The 19,597-nt window shown below is 37.2% G+C and overlaps 1 protein-coding gene across 6 annotated transcripts in view; it reads right to left on the bottom strand.

Annotated features, from left to right (window-relative positions):
• ANKS1B (ankyrin repeat and sterile alpha motif domain containing 1B) overlaps positions 1 to 19,597 on the bottom strand; it is a 1,163,439-nt gene that overhangs the window by 623,526 nt on the left and 520,316 nt on the right. For all 6 annotated transcript variants that reach the window (XM_060164617.1, XM_060164618.1, XM_060164622.1 and 3 more), the window contains exon 12: positions 8,158 to 8,338. In XM_060164617.1, the coding sequence (XP_060020600.1) occupies positions 8,158 to 8,338 (181 nt within the window). The remainder of the gene's footprint in view (positions 1 to 8,157; positions 8,339 to 19,597) is intronic.

The raw sequence follows: 19,597 nt of genomic DNA, 5'->3' as shown, positions 1-19,597 counted from the left end.
TTCCTGGGATAAACCCCACTTGATCATGGTGTATGATCCTTTTAATGTGCTGTTGGATTCTGTTTGCTAGTATTTTGTTGAGGTTTTTTGCATCTATGTTCGGCAGTGATATTGGCCTGTAGTTTTCTTTCTTTGTGACATCTTTGTCTGGTTTTGGTATCAGGGTGATGGTAGCCTCGTAGAACGTGTTTGGGAGTGTTCATCCACCTGTTATATTTTGGAAGAATCTGAGAAGGATAGGTGTTAGTTCTTCTGTAAATGTTTGATAGAATTCCCCTTGAAGCCATCTGGTCCTGGGCTTTTGTTTGTTGGAAGATTTTTAATCACAGTTTCCATTTCAGTCCTTGTGATTGGTCTCTTTATATTTTCTATTTCTTCCTGGTTCAGTCTCAGATGGTTGTGCTTTTCTAAGAATTTGTCCATTTTTTCCAGGTTGTCCATTTTATTGGCATATAGTTGCTTGTAGTAATCTCTCCTGATCCTTTGTATTTCTGCAGTGTCAGTTGTTACTTCTCCTTTTTCATTTGTAATTCTACTGATTTGAGTCTTCTCCCTTTTTTTCTTGATGAGTCTGACTAATGGTTTATCAAATTTATTTATCTTCTCAAAATACCAGCTTTTAGTTTTATTGATCTTTGCGTCATTTCCTTCATTTCTTTTTCTTTTATTTCTGATTTGACCTTTATGATTTCTTTCCTTCTGCTAACTTTGGGTTTTTCTGTTCTTCTTTTTCCAATTGCTGTAGGTATAAGGTTAGGTTGTTTGAGAGGTTTCTTGTTTCTTGACATAGGATTGTATTGCTATAAACTTCCCTCTTAGGACTGCTTTTGCTGTATTCCATAAGTTTTGGGTCACTGTGTTTTCATTGTCATTTGTTACGAGGTATTTTTGATTTCCTCTTTGACTTCTTCAGTTATCTCTCAGTTATTTAGCAGTGTATTGATTAGCCTCCATGTGTTTGTATTTTTTACAGGTTTTTTTCCAGTAATTGACATCTAGTCTCATAGCGTTGTGGTCAGAAAAGATACTTGGTACGATTTCAATTTTCTTAAAATTACCAAGGCTTGATTTGTGACCCAAATATGATCTACCCTGGAGAATGTTCCATGAGCACTTGAGAAAAATGTGTATTCTGTTGTTTTTGGATGGAATGTCCTATAAATATCAATTAAGTCCATCTTGTTTAACGTATCATTAAAGCTTGTATTTCCTTATTTATTTTCATTTTGAATGATCTGTCCATTGGTGAAAGTGGGGTGTTAAAGTCCCCTACTATGACTGTGTTACTGTCAATTTCCCCTTTTATGGCTGTTATCATTTGCCTTATGCATCGAGGTGCTCCAATTTTGGGTGCATAAATATTTACAATTGTTATATCTTCTTCTTGGATTGATCTCTTGATCATTATGTAGTGTCCTTCTTTGCCTCTTGTTATCATCTTTATTTTAAAGTCTATTTTGTCTGATATGAGAATTGCTACTCCAGCTTTCTTTTCATTTCCACTTGCATGGAATATCTTGTTCCATCCCCTCAGTTTTAGTCTGTATGTGTCCCTAGGTCTGAAGTGGGTCTCTTACAGACAGCGTGTATACGTGTCTTGTTTTGGTATCCATTCATCCAGTCTGTGTCTTCTGGTTGGAGCATTTAATCCATTTACATTTAAGGTAATTATCAATAATGTACGTTCCTATTATCATTTTCTTAACTGTTTTGGGTTTGCTATTGTAGGTCATTTCCTTCTCTTGTGTTTCCTGCCTAGAGAAGTTCATTTAGCATTTGTTGTAATGGTGGTTTGGTGGTGCTGAATTCTCTTAGCTTTTGCTTGTCTGTAAAGGTTTTAATGTCTCCGTCGAATCTGAATGAGATCATTGCTGGGCAGAGTAATCTTGGTTGTAGGTCTTTCCCTTTCATCACTTTAAATATGTCCTGCCACTCCCTTCTGGCTTGCAGAGTTTCTGCTGAAAGATCAGCTGTTAACTTTATGGGGATTCCATTGTATGTTATTTGTTAATTTTTCCTTGCTGCTTTTAATATTTTTTCTTTGTATTTAATTTTTGATTGTTTGATTAATGTGTCTTGGTGTGTTTCTCCTTGGATTTATCCTGTATGGGACTTGCTGCGCTTCCTGGACTTGATTGACTGTTTCCTTTCCCATATTAGGGAAGTTTTCAACTCTAATCTCTTCAAATATTTTCTCAGTCCTTTTCTTTTTCTCTTCTTTTTCTGGAACCCCTATAATTCAAATGTTGGTGCATTTAATGTTGTCTCAGAGGTCTCTGAGATTGTCGTCAATTCTTTTCATTCTTTTCTCTTTATTCTGCTCTGCAGTAGTTATTTCCACTATTTTATCTTTCAGGTCATTTATCTGTTCTTCTGTCTGTTATTCTGCTATTGATTCCTTTTAGAGAATTTTTAATTTCATTTATTGTGTTGTTCATCATTGTTTGTTTGCTCTTTAGTTCTTCTAGGCCCTTGTTAAACGTTTCTTGTATTTTCTCCATTCTATTTCCAAGATTTTGGATCATCTTTACTATCATTATTCTGAATTCTTTTCCAGGTAGACTGCCTATTTCCTCTTCATTTTTTTGGTCTGGTGGTTGTTGCCTTGCTCCTTCATCTGCTGTGTGTTTCTTTGTCTTCTCATTTTGCTTATCTTACTGTGTTTGGGGTCTCCTTTTCGCAGGCTGCAGGTTTGTAGTTCCTATTGTTTTTGGTGTGTGCCCCCAGTGGGTAGGGTTGGTTCAGTGGGTTGTGTAGGCTTCCTGGTAGAGGGTACTGGTGCTTGTGTTCTGGTGGATGAGGCTGGAGCTTGTCTTTCTGGTGGGCAGGACTGCATCTGGTGGTATATTTTTGGGTGTCTGTGAACTTCGTATGATTTTAGGCAGCCTCTCTGCTAATGGGTGGGGTTGAGTTCCTGTCTTGCTAGTTGATTGGCATAGGGTGTCCAGCACTGTAGGTTGCTGGTCGTTGAGTGGATCTGGGTGTTAGTATTGAGATGGAGATCTCTGGGAGAGTTTTTGCCATTTGGTATTATGTGGAGCCAGGAGGTCTCTGGTGGAGCAATGTCCTGAACTTGGCTTTCCCACCTCAGAGGCTCAGGACTGTCACCCACCTGGAGCACCAAGACCCTCTCAGCCACATGGCTCAGAAGAAAAGGGAGAAAAAAAATGAAAGAAAGAAAGAAAGAAAGAGAGAGAGAGAGAGAGGGAGGGAAGGAGCGAGGGAGGGAGGGAAGAAGGAAGGAAGGGAGAAAGAAAGAAAGAAAGAAAAGAAAAGAAAAGAAAGTCATTAAAAAATTATTAAAAATAAAAAATTAAAAAAAGAAAGAATAGAGCAACCAAACCAAAAAACAAAGCTACCAATGATAACAGGCGTTAAAAGCTATACAAAAAAAAAAAAAGAATAAAAACTGGACAGACAGAACCCTAGGACAAAAGGTAAAGCAAAGCTATACAGACAAAATCACACAAAGAAGCATACACATACATTCTCACAAAAGAGAAAAAGGAAAAAATATAAATACATATAAAATAGGGCTTCCCTGGTGGCACAGTGGTTGAGAGTCTGCCTGCCACTGCAGCGGACACGGGTTCATGCCCTGGTCTGGGAAGATTCCACATGCTGCGGAGCGGCTGGGCCCGTGAGCCATGGCCGCTGAGCCTGCGCGTCCAGAGCCTGTGCTCCGCAACGGGAGAGGCCACAACAGTGAGAGGCCCACGTGCCGCAAAAGAAATAAATAAATTAAAATAAAATAAAATAAAAAGGAAGAGAGCAACCAAATCAATAAACAAACCTACCAATGATAATAAACTCTAAATACTAAACTAAGATAAACACAAAACTAGAAACAAATTAGACATAGAAAGCAAACCCCAAGTCTACAGTTGCTCCCAAAGTCCACCGCCTCAGTTTTGGGATGATTCATTGTCTATTCAGGTATTCCACAGGTGCAGGGTACATCAAGTTGATTGTGGAGATTTAATCCGCTGCTCCTGAGGCTGCTGGGAGAGATTTCCCTTTCTCTTCTTTGTTCGCACAGCTCCTGGGGTTCAGCTTTGGATTTGGCCTCACCTCTGCATGTATGTCGCCTGAGGGCGTCTGTTCCCCACCCAGACAGGAAGGGGTTAAAGTAGCAGCTGATTAGGGGGCTCTGGTTCAGTGAGGCCAGGGGGAGGGAAGGGTATGGAATGCAGGTCAAGCCTGTGGCAGCAGTGGCCAGTGTGACGTTGCAACAGCCTGAGGCACACCATGTGTTCTCCTGGGAAAGCTGTCCCTGGATCACGGGACCCTGGCAGTGGGGGGCTGCACAGGCTCCCAGGAGGGGAGGTGTGGAGAGTGCCCTGTGCTCGCACACAGGCTTCTTGGTGGCTGCAGCAGCAGCGTTAGCGTTTCATGCCTGTGTCTGATGTCCGCGCTGATAGCCGTGGCTTGTGCCTGTCTCTGGAGCTCGTTTAGGCGGTGCCCTGAATCTCCTCTTCTCACGCACCCCAAAACAATGTTCTCCTGACTCTTACGAAGTTACAACTTTTTCCTGGACCCCCTCCCGCTAGCTGTGGCACACAAGCTCCCTTCAGGCTGTGTTCATGCAGCCAACCCCAGTCCTCTCCCTGGGATCTGACCTCTGAAGCCCGAGCCTCAGCTCCCAGCCCCCACCCGCCCCAGCAGGTGAACAGACAAGCCTGTCAGGCTGGTGAGTGCTGGTCGGCACTGATTCTCTCTGCAGGAATCTCTCCACTTTGCCTTCTTCACCCCTGTTGCTGTTTTCTCCGCCATGGCTCCAAAGATTCCCCCCAACCCACTCCCTGTTTCCACCAGTGAAGGGGCTTCCTAGTGTGTGGAAACTTTTCCACCTTCACAGCTCCCTCCCACTGGTGCAGGTCTGTGCCTATTCTTTTGTCTCTGTTTTTCCTTTTTTCTTTTGCCCTACCCATGTATGTGGGGAGTTTCTTGCCTTTTGGGAAGTCTGAGGTCTTCTTCCAGGCTTCAGTAGGTGTTCTGTAGGTGTTGATCCACATGTAGATGTATTTTTGATGTATTTGTGGGGAGGAAGGTGATCTCCACGTCTTACTCCTCTGCCACGTTGAATGTCCCTTCCCATTCCCTCCTTCTTAATAACTTACGTCATCTAAATTCATAACACAGCACTCACCAGAAGATGTCCTCCTACCTTGTTCCTTCTCACACTCCTTTGCTGTTGTCGCCTTTTATCACCTCTTTCATCAAGCTCAGGTTTCAGTCGTCTATCTACACTTACTCCATATCATCTATGTAATGATAATGTTCACATTTTTTGTCTTCAGACTGAAACTTCAGCTGCCTACTTGACACAGCTATTCAGATATCTAATAGGTATCTCAAACTTAAAATGAACTCCTGGTAGAAAAGGAGTTCATTCCCACCTAAACTGTTGGTGGGGAATCCAAGTTGGTACAGCCACTATGGAGAACTATATGGAGGTTCCTCAGAAAACAAAAAATAGTTACCATATGATCCAACAATCCCACTCCTGGGCATACATCCAGACAAAACTCTAATTCAAAAAGATACATGCACCCCTATGTTCATAGCAGCACTATTCACAATAGCCAAGACATGCATAAAACCAAAATATCCATCAACAGATGAATGGATAAAGAAGATGTGATACTTATATACAACAGAATACTACTCAGCCATAAAAAAGAACAAAATAATGCCATTTGCAGGAACAGGGATGCAAATAGAGATTATCATACTAAGTGAAGTAAGTCAGAAAGATAAATACCATATGATATCATTTATATGTGGAATCTAAAATATGACACAAATGAACCTATCTATGAAGCACAAACAGATTCACGGACATAGAAAACAGACTTGTGACTGCCAAGGTAGAGGGAGTTTGGCAGGGGAAGCGATGGGGTGGGAGGTTAATTTTAGTACATGTAAGCTATTATATATAGAATAGATAAGCAACAAGGTCCTACTGTATACCACAGAGAACTATATTCAATATCCTATGATAAACCATAATGGAAAAGAAAATATAAAAAAAGAATGAATCACTTTGCTATACAGCAGAAATTAACACAACACTGTAAATCAACTATACTTCAATTTTAAAAAATGAACTGGTATTTCTCCCTGTTCACAAAATCTGCTCTTCCCAGGACCTGTCTCATGTTAGATGACAGTAAAAACCATTTTTACAATTGTTTAGGACAAAAATCTTGCAGTTTTCCTTAATTCTTCTCTTTATCTCATGCACTATATCTACTCTATCATGAAATCCTATAGGCTCAATCTTAAAAAATACATAAAACATCCCTCAATTTCTCTCCACCTCCACTGCTTCACCTTTGACCTGAGCTGACTGACTTCCTCTCTCATCTTAATGCAATGCTACAATAACCTCCTACTGGTCTTCCTGCTTTCACACTTATCCTCCTTCTCCAGTCCATTCTCAACACAAGATTTGAAGTAATTTTCATAAAACAGAAGTTACATCAAGTCACTCTACTGAAAGACCTGAAATTACTCCCCATTTCACTCTGAGTAAAAGCCAAAGTTCTTAAAATGGCCTATGTTAGGTCCTACATGACCCATCCCTCTCTTCCTTCTCATCTAAAAACATTCCATATTTCAAAGAATAGTAGTCAGATTTGACTCATCTGCTTAAGCAATAAACTTTAGGGCTTTCCTTGAACTTTTCTTCCTCACCATCACACCTCTGATCAGTTGCCATGACCTGTTGATTACTCTTTCCTTGTATCTCTCAAATCCATTTATATTTTCCATTGCTGCTCCCTACCTCCCTACCTCCAATCTCATCTCAACTCAAATCTATCTGCTACATATTAATACTAAGGTGATGTTTCTAGTTAAATGCTAACCCATTCATATCATCCAAGTCTGTCTACCTCCAAAGGTCTCCCCCTTTACCCATCTTTTTCTGATGATTCTTAAGTGATACTTAGATTACATAATATGTTGCCTAACAAGTAGGAAGCTTTAATTATAATTCAGGCTACTTTTGAAATGGCTCTCTGTTATAATAAATTCATTGGGTCACTTATTCGAAGTGTTTTGCAGCATACAATTCGCTTGTGAGGTGTTATGTATTAGTCTTTGTTCTATTAATACTTGACATTTTTATAAAGATTAATTTTTTGTGCATGCAATCATTTATAAAATAAACAGTAGATTTACACATTAATTTAGATTATACTTTTAAGTCAAGAAAAAGTCAGCCACCTTGGCATGAGTACAAATGTACAGTAGGCTCTTCTTATCTTAAAACTACTACAGATTTCAAACAAAATAATACTAAAGAAGCAAAAAGAATATTAAGCAATAATGATAATACTAAGTAAGAATATTAATTTCCATAGTTTCCAAAATGCTTCACATAAATAAGCTCATTTATTACTACAACTACCCAAAGAGTAGATATTATTTCCCCTTTTCAGAGGAGCAAATTAAAGATCAGAGAAGTTAAGTGATTTGATGGAAAATATCTAGCAAATCAGTGACAGAACTGACTCAGGAACTTGTTCTCTTTCATTATATACCATGTGCTAATGCCTTTATATTCAGATGCTTAAATATAATATGTAACAAACCATCTAAGTGTAAGATAATGAAATGCTACTTTTTTAAGTAGATAAATGCCCACCTTAAACATTTTATTTTGTGAAATTAAAAGTTTTACTTTTCAATGTAAAACAACTCAGCATTGTCCTTCCACATTATTACTAAATATCAGTCTATTCTAAAATTTTTGATGTAACATGGAGGTGACATATTACATTAAGAAACCATAGTAACATACTATACGAAACCATTTCAACTGTTAAAAGGTTAGATTTTGGTTCTGTTTAAAGGTCAGACCTGAAAATATGATGATGATTACATTTCTCCACACATTTTGGGTGGTGCCATTAAAGTCCTGGCATGAAACCACTATCTTTAATATCTAACCACTGAAAGGCCATTAGTGTATTCAAAAAGAATATTACACCACACTCTGACAAAAATGGTAAGCCTCTACATTGCCACACATGTAGGTGAACGAAAAACACAATGAGATTTATATGAAGATTCCTCTTACGTCCCCTAACTCATAAAGGCTTTGGCTTTAAAAGCTCAAAAATATAGCTGTATAAATGACTACTTTACCTGTATGGCCAGTTCCCTTGTTCTTGACTTCTGTGGTTGCCACAGAAGAGGTGGGTGGACTAACAGGAGGGCTGGAAGTAAAGGTTGTACACCCTGTAGATGTGCTGATTTCAAAATATTCTTGGCTGTGATTCATTCGATGAAAATCCAGAGAAGACACAATAGATGTTCGTTGTTTAGGCTAAAATAAATGAGCATGATGAGAGTATTAATATGATCATGTTCATCTTCAGCCCAATCTCCCCATCAATTTAATCTAAGTGATATTTTTCAGTTAAACTGTCTGTTTTTTATATATAAAATATACTTGTGCTTCACAGAGAGACATTAAATAATCCCTTGATTAGTTAAATAATAAAAAATTGTTTAATGAAAAAATATCATGGCATAGTTGATAAAATAAGTTAGACTTTTTGTTAGATTTTCCCAGAAGACTGCAAAAATACAGTGTGCAGAATTTCTCTTAATGATCTATTCAGAATGTTGCAATTTTGAGTCACCTTTCATTCAACTAATACTTATTAAGGACTTGGCATTTGCCAGACTCTGAGGATATAGAATCTAATAATAAAAGGGCCCTTACAACACTGAAACATAATTAAGGCAGTTCCATTTTTTTTAATTCTCTATATAGTCCAAGGAATTGGTGGCATTAGATATTGTCCCCAAGTACCATATGCTGGGATTTCATCATTAGAATTAAGTAAAGTTGTATAGCACATTTTCCAGGATCTAAGAATCTACTTGGTATTTGTAGTGGAATTTGATCTTCTTTTTTAAGGATTTAAATTAACCCCCAAATAGCAAGAAAAGTCAATTTAAACACAAAAGGTAAAATCATGGAGTAACAGCAGATATATTCTATAACCTTTATCAGTAATGGATTATTCCCTAGAGCAGTTTTCTGGTTTTTTCCACAATTTTAATTATATTCACTTTTTTTTTCCTGCTTAGCAGAGCTTCAAACATCATCCTTCAGAAAAGCTGCAGTCTCTTTGGCTCTCAGGACTGTGCACATTTCCTAAGAATTAATCCAAGTTTTCTTACTTTTTATTCTTCTTATTCATATTAATAAAATATTAACAATCTCTTGTAATGCTTGATAAGAGATTAACTACAATCGCTTTGTAATAGTTTATTGTACTTTACTTTCCCCAAAGTACAATAAACTTTTGGTTTACTAACACTTTCACTGCCCTAAAATACTTGCTAATTTTATCACTGAATTCCACAATTATTTTCCTGCAGAATATTCAAGTTACCCTGTCTCTTCCAGCTCATGTTTTTTTTTTATAAAGTACACATCACTTAGTCTATAATCTAAAATAGACAATGATATTGAAATGTATTTTACAGAGCTTTTTTTACATAAGGTGTGCAGATTATCATAATATGCTTTATACTTTCACCATTGCATTATTTTTATGGGAGAGGTTGAAAGGCATATATATTGTTACACAAGAGGGTAAGTCATTTATTATTATGACACATGAACTCAGTAATGAAATTCAAATTAGTACCCACATAGGACTCAGTTGCTTTTGAAGTATGAAAGACTGGGGTTCAATGTCAGACTTGGTTTCTCATGAAATGTCTCTCCTTGGGGGTACTGAATCTCAATTCATATTCAATGTTCTTTCTACTAGACTATATAACAGCAATTAAAAGGCATGGAATATGACACTGGCTGCAATGGAAACACAGGTATGTCCATCATTGTGGTTTTGTTTCATTGTGTTGTGTTTTGCTTTTGTTTCACTTTGTATAAAGGCAACAGACCAAATTTATATAATGTTCCCTCTCATAAACATTACAAGGATCAAGCCAACTGATATGTATGACTCCTTTACTTATGTGTCTTAAATACGTTTCTGAACTTTGACCACCCAACGTTTTAAATGCATGAAAAGCGCAATTTGTTATGCAATCATAAAAGCAAACAAACTATTCTTCTGCATTAATTCATTGTACAAATATTTGCTGAGTGTATACTAAATTGTGGATACCTTGGTAAGCAGTATGATAGGAATAAAATGAGTAAGCCATTGTCCCTCTTCTCCAGGTGATTATAGACTTGAAGTGGGAGGAGGGATGGTGCATGAGGGAAGAGACAAGCAATCCAAGGATTATGTGTCAGTATAGTATAGTAGAGTGATAAGCGTCATGATAAGTGGACACAAAATATAAAAGGTGAAACTCTACTTTATGGAGGGGATTGGGAAAGGCTTCCACAAGCAGGTGATTGATGGCTGAGTTGATTCTTGATGAAGCAGAGGTGGTAAGCAAACAAAAGAGGATGGGGAGAAGGAGAGCGCAAACTGCAAACAGTTCAGTATGGCTGTAGAGCAGAGTATGCTAAGGTAGTGATGGATTCAAGCCATGAGATATTGGATGTTGCAGGGGGACAAATCATAAAGGCCTCTAATGCCATATTAAGGAGTTTGGTCTTTAACCTGAATACTTTAAGGAACCACTGGATGATTTCTAAGCAAGAGGGTTTCATAGTTTGGTTTGTATTTCAGTAAAATCATTTGAGCAGTTTAGAGAATGAACAGGTAAGGGCAGAATTTGAGGAAGGGAGACTAATTAGGAGGATGTTACAGAATTCCAGCCAAGACATAATGGGGTCCTGAGGTAAAGCAGCTGCAACAGTGTTGGAGATAGCAGATGTTTTTAGGAGATGCTAATGTGGTTATAGCTCTTTAGATATTGGCGTCTGATTGGATGTGTAGGTTGATTTTAAGGGAGGAGTCTAGGGTGGCTCATAGATTTCTCAATTGGGTAGATGCTAAATGATAAGGTTATTTTTGTGGGAAATACAAATGTATACACTCCTATACCAGAAGTACACAAGATATATGCTTGGATGCTATCGGGACTCAGAATAGACTTCTTAGTCTATACGGTTATGCAAATCTACATGATATTTCCCTTTCTTTCTTTGAACAGAGTACTATGATCTCACTTGTATCATAGCTTCAAATAACATATCTGGAGGAAGGGAGACAGGCTAATGGAAATTCTAAAGGGAAGAAACCATTGATCATCTGACCTCATTCTTATTTGCTTCTTCAGAACTGCCTATAGGTTATCATTAGCCAGCTTCAGGAACATTGAGGCAGTGAGGAGTCATTGCCCGAAGTTCTCTGAGCATCTGAGATGATGAAAAATGAGAATCATTATATGTTAGTCATGCTCTAAGAAAGGGATCAGCAAACTATGACCTGTGGTCCAAATCTGGCCTGCCTCCTGTTTATGAAAATAAAGTTTTATTAGAATACTATGTTCATTCATTCACTTATTGTCTCTGACTGCTCTCAACACTACAATGATAGAGTTGAGAAGTTGTGACACAGGCCATATTATCCACAACACCTAAAATATTTACTGTCTGGTTCTTCAGAGAAAAAGTTGGCCAACTCCTGTTTTAAGGGATCATTTTACACATCATTTTAGTGCTCAACAAAACCACAAGCTAGGTTCCCTTTTATTTCCCAGCCTTATGTGCATTTAGGTTGAGGCCATGTAACTGACTGATTGACCTGTTAGTAGAAGTGAGCCTTCTCCATCCCTCTCTTACTCTCCAGATGATGTAGTTGCAAGATGAAGTAGGGTCATTCAACCCAACTTGGGCTTTATGAGAAGTTGAAATAAACATCCTTTATGTTAAACTATTGAGATTCTGGGTTTGCCTGTGGTGGCCATAGAACTACTTATCCTAACTAGCACAGAATGCAGTGGCTCACTTAAATGATTTACTCATGATTACATAAGTAGTTAGCACAAAGGGCTTAGATTGGAAGGAATGTTCATGTATTCAAACCTAGAGACAAGTAGATGGTGCCTCAAAACACAAAGGACAGAGGCAGAATTAAAAAGAGATATCTGGGGGCTTCCCTGGTGGCGCAGTGGTTGAAAATCCGCCTGCCAATGCAGGGGACACGGGTTCGATCCCTGGTCCAGGAAGATCCCACATGCCGCAGAGCAACTAAGCCCATGTGCCACAACTACTGAGCCTGTGCTCTCGAGCCCGTGAGCCACAACTACTGAGCCCATGTGCCACAACTACTGAGCCCATGTGCCACAACTACTGAAGCCCATGCACCTAGAGCCCATGCTCTGCAATGAGAAGCCACTGCAATGAGAAGCCTGCGCACTGCAACGAAGAGTAGCCTCTGCTCACTGCAACTAGAGAAAGCCCGCGTGCAGCAGCGAAGACCCAACACAGCCAAAAATAAATAAATAAAATAAATAAAAATTTATTTTTAAAAAAGAGATATCTGTGTGGGGAAATAATAGCAATGGGAGAAAAGAATAAAGAGATGGTAGTGATATTAAAAATGGAGATAAAAGAGGATGGGTCTGGAATATTTGTTTAAACTTTCATTTTAATATATTCTGTTTTTAAAAAACTATTTTGATGGAATCCTGCTAAGTCATTCAGTATAAGAAAAAAAAGTGTTTTCACAAATTCACTGAAATTACTAGTGGAATTTGCCAAGTTTTAATGTTTAAGATAAGTGGGACCTCTAAAATATCTCCCCTGCCTCCATGGTCCAGCACTCATATCTTTCTAGCTTCCAAAGGACTTGTTCCCACACATATTTACTTAACTAGAGATAGCAAACTATAGATCATGGGCCAAACCCAGGCTTCTGACTATTTTTGTAAAGCATGTGAGCTAAAAATATTTTTTACATCTTTTAATGGTTGAAAAAAATGGAAGAATAATATTAGTGACAGGTGAAAATTATATAAAACCCAAATTGCAATGTTTATAAATAAAGTTTTATCAGAACATAGTCATGCTCATTCACTTATATTTCATGCGATTGTAGCAGAGCTGAATAGTTGCAGCAGAGACCATAGGACTCACAAAGCCTATTTTATTCTCTGGTCCCATACAGAAAAGGTTGGTGATCCCTGCTACGCAGTGATTAGGGAATATCTCTGAGGACCTGAAACTGAGTAGACACATGAATGATTGTGAGTCAAGGCTAGCTACATGGAGTTGCTGGACGCAGTACAACATGGAAATGTGGGGCTCTTTGTTCCAAAAGCAGGGAAAAAAGTTTTTCCTTTATTCCATAGTCTCTCTCTAGATCTGTCATGGTGCTTTTATTTGCCACTTACTGTTGTATTCCCTTGGGCACAGGGACACTTAACAGGATGAGCGGAGACCCTCACAGGCACCCAGGGGTTTTGCCCTGCAACTCAGTACATATACTCAATCTTGACCATCCCCACACTCAGGGTCTCAGTGCTGTATCAGCAGTTGGTGAGCTGGCTGGGAGCACTAGGGTTGGGGGGTCAGGTGGCCAAGAATCCTACCTAGTAATATGGGGAGATGGCGGGAGCTGGGACCACAGATGAGCCAAGGCTCCAAGCCCCAGCACGTGATCCATCTTCCCACAGACTTCACTTACAAAATACAAATTCAGAGATAAGAATTAAGAATTTTAGACAGCTATGCAAAAGCATTACACCCCAAGCATAGGGCCCTTCTTAGCGTGGGGCCTATTGAGACTGCACTGGTCCCACATCAATGAAGCCAGTGCCAGCTTAGTTATTACCTTAAAGGGACTAATGTGTGAATTTACTGGTGTCACATACAGGATAGCACACATCCTCTACCCTTATTTTGGATTATCTTCATCAGTCAGAACCAAGTTCCTAAGAATATCTTTATGCTGTATCAAAATATAAATGAAATACAACATTCTGATGCAATACTAAGAATTTCATAACATTACTGTAACCCAGACAGATATGATTCACATATGAATAAGATGAGAACACAAAATTCCTAACTAGAATGAGATTCAGGTAATGTGTACATTTATTTCCAAATTTTCTCTGGATTGAAACCTAAGTTTCAAATATCCACTTCTATGTTTCCTCTGCTATTTTCAAATTATTTAAACTAATGGACATTTTAAAAAATCCACTTACTTGGATTTAAGTGGATTTTAAGTCATTTGAATTCATTTAATTTAATTATAAAGGGACCTCATCAACCTCCTTAAAAAAATGTCAAATAGGACTACAGGGATACAGTGGTGTCAGCACAAAGAAAAAGTGGTGCTAACAAAAGTCAATATTGTTGACTTTATTGATATTAAATTATCCAAGTAAAACCAAGGTTCAAAATGAGTTCCCAGAGAAAACAGCTGAATGTCAGAAGATTAGCAAGTGGCATCAGTAGAAATACATGGAGATGACAGACTTCCTAGACACTGGCCCACTGATAAATTATATCAACACAAAACAATGTCCTGTCAAGTCAGTGGCAATAAAATTAGATGCCTTCTTATACTTTTTAAAATGGGGATGAGGTGGGGTGGTAAAAATGGGAAGCTAGACCAGTAGTATTTTTAGAACTTTAATCAACCTGAAATATTTTGTGTATATGGTACATGGTGACAAATTTAATTCTAAGTATTTTTTCCACCAAATGATAGCCTACTGTCCCAATACCATCACTTATTTCTTTACTGATTTGAAATGCCACCTTTATCATATACTAAATTTCCAAATATAGACTGGGTTTACATTTTTGGACTCTACTGTGTTCCCACTGATCTATTCCTGTGCTAGTACCACACTCTCTTAATAACTGTTGTGGCTTCTTCTCCTACGTCTAGAGTTCATATTAAATGGATATTGAATCTCTTTGATCTTTCTTGTTTTATATTCTGGGATATTTTACTATTTGGTGTTCTATAATTTATTCAAAAAATACTACTGACCATCAACCATGTGTCAGGCACTGTTCTAGGCTCTGGGGAATACATCAGAACAAATTAGATTAAGGCATGAAACATTTAGGCATATTATTATGACTTTAGGTATGATGATCCTATTTTTAATTTTCAATAACATTTCTTATTTTCCAAGTTAAAAAAATAACTTGTTTTCCATTAAAAAATGACCTGTTCCTAATTTTCTGAGTTCAATAATCTCCCAAATCTTTCTGAGGAAACTGATTACAATCTTTCTCTGGCATTAATTTTTGTTTTTCTCAGAGGTCATTTACTTTATTTGTTGATCTTGGTTCCTCTCTTTTTGGTTGCTAATTTTCCTCAAATATCTGGTGTTCCTGGTAAACCATTTTTGTTTACCTAGGATACTGCTTCATTTCTCTCTCCTACTCCAGTTCCCACAGTAGGGGCTTCACCTGACTTCACCTTACTGAGAGAGTTATTACCATGTGGTAGGAAAATAAAGTCAACTGCTCCATGTATAAGCTGTTGAGGTGTTTTACTTGTTGGGACTAATCCCTGCCTAAATCCAACACCATTTTTTTTTAACATCTTTACTGGAGTATAATTGCTTTACAATGGTGTGTTAGTTTCTGCTGTATAACAAAGTGAATCAGCTATACGTATACGTATATTCCCATATCTCCGCCCTCTTTCGTCTCCCTCCCACCCTCCCTATTCCACCCTTCTAGTTGGACACAAAGCACCGAGCTGATCTCCCTGTTCTATATGGCTGCTTCCCACTAGCTATCTATTTCACATTTGGTAGTGTATAAGTCCATGCCCCTCTCTCACTTCATCCCAGCTTACCCTTCCCCATCGACAGATGAATGGATAAAGAAGATGTGGCACATATGTACAATGGAATATTACTCAGCCATTTGTTTTTATCTTTCAAAAGTTCCCAAATGCCTCTAATAGCATCATTCCCTGCTTTTCATCACTACTATGGATTTATTCTTATTTTTATATTTATTTTACCATTTTAATTGCATGTAAGGGTGGAGAAGATGCAAATAGTTGGGATCAGTTCAACATGTTGAGTTAGAATTCTCATATTTTTCTGTCTTGATCACTTTTAAAACAGTATAAAGAAGGGATTTGATGGAGTGCAGACAATAGCTCAGTAAAGGGTAGATACTATTAAACTTTTTATTATAGATGTCATGCAAATTGGAAACAGTTTATATTTTTCTTTCTTTGTAGTGAAAGGAAAAAAACTTTAAAATGGGGTACAATTTTTTATCATGGATATAATAGTTAATATGATTAAGACTTTTTCTAAAGATATAGAACTTATCTTCAGGTAATAAAACTGACCCCTGTCATACAACGTATTCAAACTTTAATTGGAAAGACTACATGCAGCCATGAAAGGGTAATAAAAGCTGTGATTTTTATTCTAGTTTTATTCAATACAAGTGTTAAGTAGCTCTGGAGTCAGTGTAGACACTGAAGAACTGGAGAGCCTTTGATCTCTAAACCATGAGGTTTACTCTTATAGAAGCTTCCCCCAGCATTAAAATAGTCATGACCATCTCGCAAAAAGTATTTTTTGAATTAGGCATTTCAAATATCTATGCATTAGTATTTCAAAGATGCTCAAGTCAAATTCAAATGTGTCCAAAATTAAAAATAAGGCCAGTTTTATTTCCCAAATTTAGTTTCTTTAAAAAAAAATTTTTAATGATTTGCTTCAGTTTAAGAACAGCAGGAGTTTAATTATGCAATGGATTATAGAAGACAGGTTCTGAGCAGCCCAAATGGGAAGTTCATATCACTGTGTAAGTGAAAGAAAATTTTTTTACAAATAAAGGTGCATGTTGCTTTTATTTTTACAACTTAATTTTTTACACTAGTTGTTTGGAGATAATTGTAGATTCACATGCAGTTGTAAGAAATAATACAGAGAAATTGCATGTGCACTTTTCCTGGTTTTCCCCACAGATAATTAAAACTATAGTACAACATCACAACCAGGATATAGACATTGATACAGCCAAGAAAAAGAACAATTCCACAAGGATCCCTCCTGTTACCCTTTTACAGCCACACCTACTTCTCTCCTGCTCCCATTTCCTCCTTAACTCCTGGCAACCACTAATCTGTTCTCTATTTCTATAATTTTGTCATGCCAAGAATGATGAACAAATAGAATCATACAGCATGTAACCTTTAGGGACTGGTTTTTCTCAGCATAGTAATTTTCTAGAGACTCATCCAAACTGTTGTGTGTATCAATAGCTTTTTTTTTTTTTTTAATGCTGAGTAGTATTCAATGTTATGGATGTACCACACTTTAATTAACCCACTGAAGGACATCTGGTTTGCTTCCAGTTTTCAAGTATTAGGAATAGTGCTGCTATAAACATTCATGCACAGGTTCTTTTGGTGAACATAAGTTTTTATATAGCTGGGATGGATTCTCAGGAGTGCACATGCTGGGTAGTACGGTAGTAATGTGTTTAATGTTTTAAGAAACTGCCAAACTGTTTTCCAGATTTGTTGTACCATTCATATCCTTGCCAGCATTTGGTGGTGTTACTACTTTTGATTTTAGCCATTCTGATTGGAGTACAGTGACATCCCATTGTTATTTTAATTTGCTTCTCCTTATCTGTTAATAAATTTGAATACCTTTTCATGTGCTTATTTGCCATCTGTATATCCTCTGCAGTGACATGTCTCTCCATGTCTGTTGTCCATTTTCTAATTAGATTGATTGCTTTTACAGTGTTTAGTTTTTCTCTCATCCAATTTTATTTTGTTTCATTATTTTTTAATTGAAGTATAGTTGATTTACAATGTTGTGTTAGTTTCAGGTGTACAGCAAAGTGATTCAATATATATATTCAATATATATATTCAATATATATACTCAGTATATATATATATATATATATATATATATATATATATATACACCAAATATAGTTCTCTGCAATACAGAGTAGGTCCCTGTTGTTCATCTATTTTATATAGAGAGTGTGTGTATGTTAATCCCAACTCCTAATTTATCCCTCCCCCCACCTTTCCCCTTTGATAACCATAAGTTTGTTTTCTATATCTGTGAGTCTATTTCTGCTTTGTAAATGAGTTCATTCATATCACTTTTTTTAGATTCCACATAAAAGTGATGTTATATGGTATTTGTCTTTCTCTGTTTGACTTACTTCACTTAATATGATAATCTCTAGGTCCAACCATGTTGCTGCAAATGGCATTATTCATTATTTTATGGCTAACTAGTATTCCACTGTGTATATATACCACATCTTCTTTATCCATTCGGCTGTCGATGGATATTTAGGTTGCCTCCATGTCTTAGCTATTGTAAATAGTGCTGCTATGAACATTGGGGTGCATGTATCTTTTTAGATTAGTTTTCTCCAGAAATATGCCCAGGAGTTGGGATGCTGGAGCCTATCGTAACTCTATTTTTAGTTTTTAAAGAAATTTCCAAACTGTTCTCCATAAGTGGCTGCACCAATTTACAATTCCTACCAATTGGAGATTAATTCCTTGACGGTTGCATTGTTTGCATATATTTTCTCCCAATTTTCTCCCAATTTGCATATATTGTCTTTTTGTTTTGTTTATGGTTTCTTATGTTTTGCTCTAGGAGTTTTATAGTACCCAGTATTATTACATTTAAGTCTCTGATCCATTTGGAGTGGATTTTTGTATATCATGTTAGAGAATGTTCTAATTTCATTCTTCTGCACGTAGCTGTCCAGTTTTCCCAGGACCACTTATTGAAGAGACTGTCTTTTTTCTATTGTAAATTCTTGCCTCCTTTGTCATAGATTAAACATAAGTGCATGGATTTATTTCTGGGCTTTCTATCCTTTTCCATCAATCTACCTGTTTTTGTGCCAGTACCATACTGTTTTGATTACCGTAGCTTTGCAGTATACTCTGAAGTCAGGGAGTCTGATTCCTCCAGCTGTATTCTTCTCTCTCAAGATTGTTTTGGCTACTCAGGGTGTTTCATATTTCTATATAAATTTTAGAATTTTTCATTCTAGTTCTGTGGAAAATGCCATTGGTGATTTGATAGGGGTTGCACTGAATCTGTAGACTGCCTTGGGTAGTATGGTCATTTTTAAAATATTGATTTTTCCAGTCCAAGAACACAGCATATCTTTCCATTTGTTTGTGTCATCTTCAATTTCTTTCATCAGTGTCATAGTTTTTGAAGTACAGGTCTTTTGCCTCCTTAGGTAGGTTTATTCCTAGGTATTTTATTCTTTTTGATTCGATGGTAAATGGGATTCTTTCCTTAACTTCTCTTTCTGATCTTTTGTTGTTTGTGTAGAGAAATGCAACAGATTTCTGTGCATTAATTTTGTATCCTGAAACTTCACCAAATTCATTGATGAGCTCTAATAGTTTTCTGGCAGTGTCTTTAGGATTTTGTATAGTATCGTGTCATCTGCAAACAGTGACAGTTTTACTTCTTCTTTTCCAATTTGGATTCCTTTTATTTCTTTTTCTTCTCTGATTGCTGTGGCTAGGACTTCCAAAACTATGTTGAATAAAAGTGGCGAGAGTGGGCATCCTTGTCTTGTTGCTGATCTTAGAGGAAATACTTTCAGCTTTTCATCATTGAGTATGATGTTAGCTGTGGGTTTGTCATATATAGTCTTTATTATGCTGAGGTATGTTCCCCCTATGCC

Source organism: Lagenorhynchus albirostris, chromosome 11 (genome assembly GCF_949774975.1).
Source record: "Lagenorhynchus albirostris chromosome 11, mLagAlb1.1, whole genome shotgun sequence".
NCBI classification, from domain to species: Eukaryota; Metazoa; Chordata; class Mammalia; order Artiodactyla; family Delphinidae; genus Lagenorhynchus; species Lagenorhynchus albirostris.
The sequence above is the reverse complement of the archived record's forward strand: the minus strand, read 5'-3'. Positions and strand labels throughout refer to the sequence as shown.